A 7,475-nucleotide genomic window follows, 5' to 3' on the forward strand; every position below is an offset into this window, starting at 1 on the left:
AGAAAAGATTAAAAGGTGGTACCACTTAGCAGCTGGAAAATGTTAATAGCTTAGGAAGGTTTTCTGTTTTAAGCTGCTATAGATCTTGTTTTCTATAAATATTAATAACGCTTTTCTCAAGCTTACTACAAGTACCTCACAGCTCCTTTTCCAAGGCTAACATCTGCTGCTGTTTTCACAGACGCAGAGGGGCTTCTGAGAATTAAAGAGGAGAACCAGAAGCATTATCGCAGGGCCCAGCGGCATCAGGAGAAGAAAGAGAAGATCCAGAGGCATAACTGCAAGCTGGGAGACTTGGTAGAGAAAAAAACCTATGACTTGAAAACCCAGTATGAGCATCTGGCAAACCTTCGTCGGACGCATATCCTGGAGCTAACATCAGTCATATTTCCCATTGAAGAAGTAAAGACAAGCATGAGGTACAGAAGGCTTATCCTTTTGGACTCATTTTTGCTTAGCTTTAGACACCCAGAAGTGAGTCATGTAAGTCTAAGCTAGACGCTCTGGCTCCCTTAGCATCTGTGGGGAGAAGGAGGTGTTTCCCAAAGGCAAAGCGTATGACCCAAAGATAGAGGTCCAGAATAGAAGAGTCTGGAGGTGCTAGCATCTCCCCACTGAGAGATCTTGAGGTATGTGTCCAATGTTAAACTTTCTTAAAACAGATAATTAAAAATCCCTGAACAAAGGAAAGTAGTTTTGGGAATAAGGCGTTTTGCAGGAGTGTTTCTACAAGCGTTTTGTTCTCTGTGAAATCTGGCTGAGTGCCTGCCAAGTACTGATTATATTTTAAAAACTTCCTTAAAAACACTCTGTTCCTCTTTGGATGCTACAGAGATCCTGCAGATGTGTCTTCTGAGAGTGACAATGCTATGACCTCTAGCACTGTGAGCAAGCTCGCGGAAGCCAGGAGAACCACGTATCTCTCTGGGAGATGGGTGTGTGATGATCATAACGGTGACACCAGCATCAGTATCACAGGGCCTTGGATAACTCTGCCTAATAATGGAGACTATTCAGCATATTACAATTGGGTGGAAGAGAAGAAAACTACACAAGGACCAGGTAAGGAGCAAGGTCTGATTAGGCATCTGGGATACTCCAGGAGCCGTAGAACTTGCAGCCTTGGATGCCAACAGAAGGCGCCCAGGAGCAGTAGCCCGGTCCGTTTGTTCTCACCCAGGCGAACCTGAGAAATAAATACCGGTATAGGGATTAGTCCACTGAAATCTGAAATCCTCTTTTGCAGGAAATGCTCACTGGGACACAGCGCAGTGTAATAGAGAGATAAAGTTAATTATTCACAGTTTTGACATGGTTCACATGCCGTCATTTTAACAGGAATTCCAAGAATTACTATTTTCTACCGACTTCTGACAGATTTCACTGTAAATGATTGCTGGATTCAGGCTGTTCTCAATACTTACAAATGACATTTTCCAGAGTAGACTTCAGTAACACATTAACACCCCCACTGAGGCTTCATTTAAAATGAGACTTTCACGATGTTTTTATTTCTTTTAGATATGGAACATAATAACCCTGCTTATACCATCAGTGCTGCATTGTGCTATGCAACTCAGCTTGTTAACACTTTGTCTCTCATACTGGATGTGAATCTTCCCAAGAAGCTCTGCAACAGGCAAGTAAATGCAAACCTCTGAGGAGGGGAATCAGTGACCAGTTTTGACCGATCTTAATTCAGTTTGGTTTTGTGAACGAAGTCATTACTTGGAACAGCTTTTATGGTCACGGTTGATGGCTCATGGGTTTTTGTGCTGTTTAATTTTGGATGGAGGGCTAGTAGGATTTTAGCCCACAGTTAATAGTCCCTTCCTCCTTTTTTACCTCCTGAGAGTGCAGACCAACCATCATTGTTGAAAATACAGCTTTCTAATTGAGGTATTCAGCAGCATCAAATTAGAAATGAAATATGACAGTCCATGAACAGCGCTTTTCATTTTATGAGACCCTACTGAGCTTTACAAAATCTGAGCCCAATTCAGCAACTCTTGGTCATCTTGAATAGCTCCACTACATTAAGTGCTGTAGACCAAGGCCTTGTAATATGGCGTGACAGCAATGTAATTCTCTTCAGGATAAAACACCGGTGGGGAACGTACCTGGCTGGCAGAACGTCTGGGAGTGAATTGCGTAAACCCCATTTGTGATGAAAAGCACTGTTAGGTTTTTAATGTCTGTGAGGAGCAGATGGGATCTGTACAGAAGTAGTACGAAGGGAGCTGTAGACCCGGTCAGTCTTCCAGGGGTCCCAGTTATGCTGCTGAGATTCTTTTAAGTGTTTAAAATAGTGGTGGCCGAAGTGGGGGCGCGGAAGTTGTGTAGGGTCTCTGCAGTTTTTTTGTACTATTATTTGGGTGCTCAGTCTTCACAGAAGGAGAAGGTTGGGAGCAGGAAATGATGCAAGATTTAAAAGGAGAGCCGAAATAGCTTGGCTGCAGTGGATCTTTGAGTTTCATACAGTTTACATCACCTGTGCTGTTGAAATCGGTGAGACTAGGGCAAGCAGTGCTTGTTGATGAAATGCTAACAGCGAAAAATGAATCTCCTGAGCACTCTAAAACTGGCTGTACAGTTTAAACAAGTGCTCGCCGCGGGGATGTTTACTCCAGGATTTGTTAGGAAGCCAGGGCACAGGATGCTGATGTCTCCGGTGGGTGTATTTTCACAGCATTTTGCTTTGTCTATATGTGTGTGTGGTGTTTCAACAGCGAGTTCTGTGGGGAGAATCTCAGCAGACACAGGTTCACGCGGGCAGTGAAGAAGCTGAATGCTAATATCCTTCACCTTTGCTTCTCTCAGGTAGGGGGAATGCACATTTGGATTCTTTAAATAGCTTTCAAAATATCAACTGTGCCTGCAGGTTTCCTCCAGTAACTGATCATGTCTTTTTCTTACCTTCCCCATGGTAGCATGTAAATTTAGATCTGTTGCACCCACTGCATACGCTCAGGAACCTTATGTACCTGGTCAGCCCAGACACTGAGAACTTGGGCAGGTAAGAAAAGCAGTACCTCAACTCACCTGTGACTGAATCCCTTTTGAAGTTATGCATTTGCCTTGTTACTTATAAGGGAAAGCCTTCTCTTCTGCTGTACCTATAGATCAGTCCTCAGCACATCAGAAATCAGGGTAATTACAAGGAGGAGACAGGAGGGGACAGAAAAAGGGGGTCCTGAGTAGGAAATTAGATTTCAGAGAAGTGTGTATGCTGTGCTTCTGCGTATGGCAGGCTCAGCTGGAGGCTTTATAGCTGACTATGGACTTGTTTCCCCTACGCCCAGAAGCAGGAACTCCTTCCCTCCAGGGGAGAGCAGCACATACGCCAGGCAGTCTCACTGTGCTCCGAATGTGACCCTACCCACATCTTGCCAACGTGTAAATACCTCACAGCATCCAGCAATATAAACTCTAAAACGAATAGTAGGTAAAGCTTTCCCAAAAGACTTCCAGTCAATGAACACCCTAGACCAAAGCCGACAGTTCAAATAATATTAATTTCTATGTACATTAAGATTAAAGACAACTTTTACGTTAACTTAGTACGTGATGAAAAGAACATCAGTTCCTGTGGGCTGCACGCACCAGGGTTAATAATCTTCCTTCTTTTTACAACTTAAATATAAGAAAGCCAACAACATTGATTTCCTGTTGGGATAATCCAGCCACAAGTCACTTCTGCCTGAGACAGTCTGCAAATATTTGTTTAATCTGACTACTGCCTTATTCCCCCTTAAACACAGTAATGTTCTGAAATCTACTTTTCCACTTTGTTCTCATGTATAGCTCTAGTTTTATTTAAAAACCCGCAGTGCCACTGAGAGGAACTGAATGCATGCCTCTGTCCGCTTGCCTTATGTTCTTTGGGTATATCCCTACCGATTCGGCCCAAAGGTATGGGGAGCCAAATCTTTGTAACGTAGCTCAGTTTGGAAAAAATGGTGTGCTTGCTGCTGCTTGTCTGAAAACAAGGAGAGTGCAGGAAATACCCAGAGAATGAGGAACTGCATCCTGGAAAGCAGCTGCTGTAAAAGATCCAAGTGCCACAGTGGACAAAAAGCTAAGCCTGACAGATCCCCACGATGTGAAGTAAAAGGGCTGAGCAGAGAGACGGGTCTCACTCCTCTGTGCAAATGTTACAGAGCTTCACACGCATCAGTCGGGTCCATGTAGCGAAAGAAGAGGTTACAGGAAAGAGTCGGAGAAAATACCTACCAGTAAGGGGAATAGTTTAGTCTGTATAAAGCTGTCTTAGCTCGCTAGAGATGAGATTGAGAGATGACTTGATTTCCACGCCTTCGTGGGGAGAAAATACAGGCTACTGAATGGCTTTAGAGACACCATTGGAAGCAGAGAGTCTGAGCTAGGCTGAAATGAGGCAGATGCGTTTAACACAGAGATTAATTACCCGCAAGAACGAAGGTGGGGATTCTCTGTTTCCTTATGTCCTCCTGTCAAGGCTGGATGAGTTTCTGGAATGGATGCTTTCATCAGGCAGAAGTTACTGGGCTCAGGACAGGGGGAGTGGGTGGAATGTAATGGCCTTTGTTACAGAGGAGGTCACTTGGGATGATCTGATGGTGCCTTCTGGCTTTAAACCTGATGACTCTCTTCTTATGTTGCCTTGTTAAGCAAAACGCTTTGCCAGGAGGCAGCGCTCCCATTCCTTTCCGGATTATGAAAGAGGAGTGTTTACCTTTAATTTCTCAGCTGCCTGCAAAGTGTGCAACAACCAGCTCTCTTTATCTTCCTTTAGCTATCTAGGCCTATAGTTGCCCGATAGTCTCCTTTAGAAGTTACTGTTTTCAGATACATGTGATTTTACCAGGCTTTAATTGTTTGCATTAAAATTTTCCATGCTAAATCGCTGCATCAGGCTCCTTCTCCCACTAAAGCTGGAGAAACGCTCCTGCCCGTGTTAAATCCTTGCTCCTGTTTCACTGAGCAGCTTTGTGCTTTGGATTGAACTTTGGCAGGGACTCTGCTTGCTGTGGGGAATCCACCGCGTTTCACCGCCTCCGTGAAAACCTCACGCTCTCTTGACCGTGGGTCACGGGCCTCTGAAACTGCCTGCTTTGGCTCAGGAAAGGTGTTTCAGATTTTTGGCTGCCCGTACTCCAGTGCAAAGCAGCAGGATGGGGCGGGATGCAATCGCTTCTCCCACCAGGCAGTGGCAGCAGGTAACTCAGAGTCACAGCTCAGGTGGGTTTGGCCGGGACCTCTGGAGATCCAGCCCATCGCCCCGCTCAAAGCAGAGCCAGCTAGAGCAAGTTACTCAGGACGGTGGCCGGTGGGGTTTTGAATATCTCCAATGATGGAGACTCCACAGCCTCTCTGGGCAACCTGTTCCAGTGTTTGAGCAGCCACATAGTAAAACAAGAGCTTGAGATGTCGCTCAGGGTGAAGTGCTGCTATGGGAGGTCTCCGCTGGTGAGTCGTGCCAACCTGGTTCTGTAAGTTGTAACCTACACCCTTCCTCTCGCTGACAGAGCTGCAGCCGTCTTGGCCTGGCCAGGGCTAGTGTTAGAAATAAAAGCTGTTCCGCATCAAGCTGAGATTTCCACCAGTGGAGCTGTGAGTTATTATCAGTAGCATTTTTCTTTTGTGTGTGCGTGTTTCACTATCCACTGCCAAAGCGGAACCACTCTTCCGCCGTTCCTGCTCCGTGGATTGGAACCCGGCTATCGCTTCCTTGGCCAGCTGTTTTCGTTTCGCCATTGTCGTAATACAGTTATCTCTGTAGCCAGCGAGTTTCTCTCTGCCAGCTGATAAACACGGAGGTGTTTTAATTTCTCTGCTGTACGCATGACAGAGCAGGGTGCGTTGGCATGCCTAGGACTCACACCAGCGAAGTGACAGTCCTTCTCCTGCATGGTACCGAGCGGGCTGACGGCATTGTGTCCGTGTTCGCAGGTCCGGGCCTTTCGAAATTAGTGCTGATCTCGAAGACTCCATGGAGTTTGTGGATCCCAGTGCCACCGGCGAAACGGACGAGAGCGGAGATGAGCACGTCAGCGATGAAGAGACAGACCTAGGGACAGACTGGGAGAATCTGCCGAGCCCCAGGTTCTGCGATATCCCCTCTCAGCAGGTGGAGATGCTGCAGAGCCAGAGCACGCAGGTGTCTCAGCCCATTGCCAGCAGCAGCGCTGGCGGAATGATCTCGTCCGCTGCTGCCTCGGTGACCTCGTGGTTGAAGGCGTACACTGGACATCGCTAACGAGCACGGGAAAAGGATCATAGGATTTGTGGAAGGAATCCCTCCCCGACAATGCTGTAGTAAACCTTACCTATTCAGTTAAGTAGTGCCTGGAACAAAGAAAAGGTCAGACTTTCATTTTGTAAACCAGAAAAACCTTTTTATTTACCCAAGATGACTGTGATGGTACCGTTTTGTAAATTAGCTAGCTACGTACTTCTGACGGATTCTGTGACGGCACTTTGTGTCTTGGTTCTGTCAGCATTGTTGAGTATCGAAGAAAAAGGACCCGGTAGCCTCCAGCTCTGCTTTCGAAAGAAGAAACAGATTTGGGAGTATTTGGATCGAGATGAGTACAGAGAGAAGGCTGCTCAGTGCGCAGTCCGGACAGTGGTGCAAGTGCAGTTCACGTTTTCTTAACTCCTTACAGGGTTTTCGTTTGTGTGTGTTTTAAATCTGTCTTGCGTAATGCAAAAATGCGTATTTCTAAATTTTTTTCATTCAGGACATGAAAATTATGCATTTTTAACATGTTTTCTAATCTCTGTTGCCATATTTTTACTACAAAGAATCAGCATGGACAGGAATTCACACAGCAAATTGCTCTTATTTTAGATTCGGTTGTGAATCTTTACCCAGTTTTGCCGCAGAAAACTGGCTCGTTTCATGCCGTTTCCACCGGTAGGTAGTCTAGAAGTTTCGTGTTGTGCTGTCCAAAGCACGCAGGCTCTTTACTCTTAATATCATACACCAAAGAAACACTGGACGTTCTCTTAGCTAGACCCACATTTGACGCCGATAACAGGATTGCGTTGTTGCAATAATACTCATCAGTTACACCACCACGTTGCCACTTTTTAATATTAGAAAAACCTCATTTCAAGCTAGTTGAGTGAAGTCACACGGTCTCCACACTACATGCATTTTCAACCCCATTCTATTTTATGTTTATGGGGGGGGTGGTTTTTTTCTTTCCTTGTTTACTGGACGCCAAGGGGTTGATTTCGTTTCACCGCAGAAACGCTCACAGCGCAGCTGGCTCGCGTCTAAAACTGCAGGAGGTGCCGTGCTGACAGATGCGTTCGTTAACAAGCGCTCCGCCGCTTCCTCTGCCTCGCGGTGTGTATTACTTAAAGACGGGTTTGCTCAGTGAGACTTCCAACGTACGGTTTACATTTTATATGGTTGGGACATTGTACTTCTCCACGGGGTAAACCAATGGAGAAGCATCCTCCCATCCCTCCAGGAGGGAAGATTT

General features: G+C 45.8%; 1 protein-coding gene across 1 annotated transcript in view; it reads left to right on the forward strand.

Moving 5' to 3' along the window:
• Positions 1 to 7,456, forward strand: part of ATG14 (autophagy related 14) — a 19,581-nt gene extending 12,125 nt beyond the window's left edge. Inside the window, exons 5-10 of the mRNA XM_009322938.1 lie at positions 182 to 419; positions 833 to 1,062; positions 1,522 to 1,639; positions 2,730 to 2,820; positions 2,931 to 3,016; positions 5,932 to 7,456. Of these exons, the coding sequence (XP_009321213.1) occupies positions 182 to 419; positions 833 to 1,062; positions 1,522 to 1,639; positions 2,730 to 2,820; positions 2,931 to 3,016; positions 5,932 to 6,238 (1,070 nt within the window). The 3' untranslated portion in view covers positions 6,239 to 7,456. The remainder of the gene's footprint in view (positions 1 to 181; positions 420 to 832; positions 1,063 to 1,521; positions 1,640 to 2,729; positions 2,821 to 2,930; positions 3,017 to 5,931) is intronic.
• The last annotated feature ends 19 nt before the right edge of the window (positions 7,457 to 7,475 follow it).

This window comes from Pygoscelis adeliae, unplaced genomic scaffold (assembly GCF_000699105.1).
Source record: "Pygoscelis adeliae isolate BGI_AS28 unplaced genomic scaffold, ASM69910v1 Scaffold314, whole genome shotgun sequence".
Classification (NCBI taxonomy): Eukaryota; Metazoa; Chordata; class Aves; order Sphenisciformes; family Spheniscidae; genus Pygoscelis; species Pygoscelis adeliae.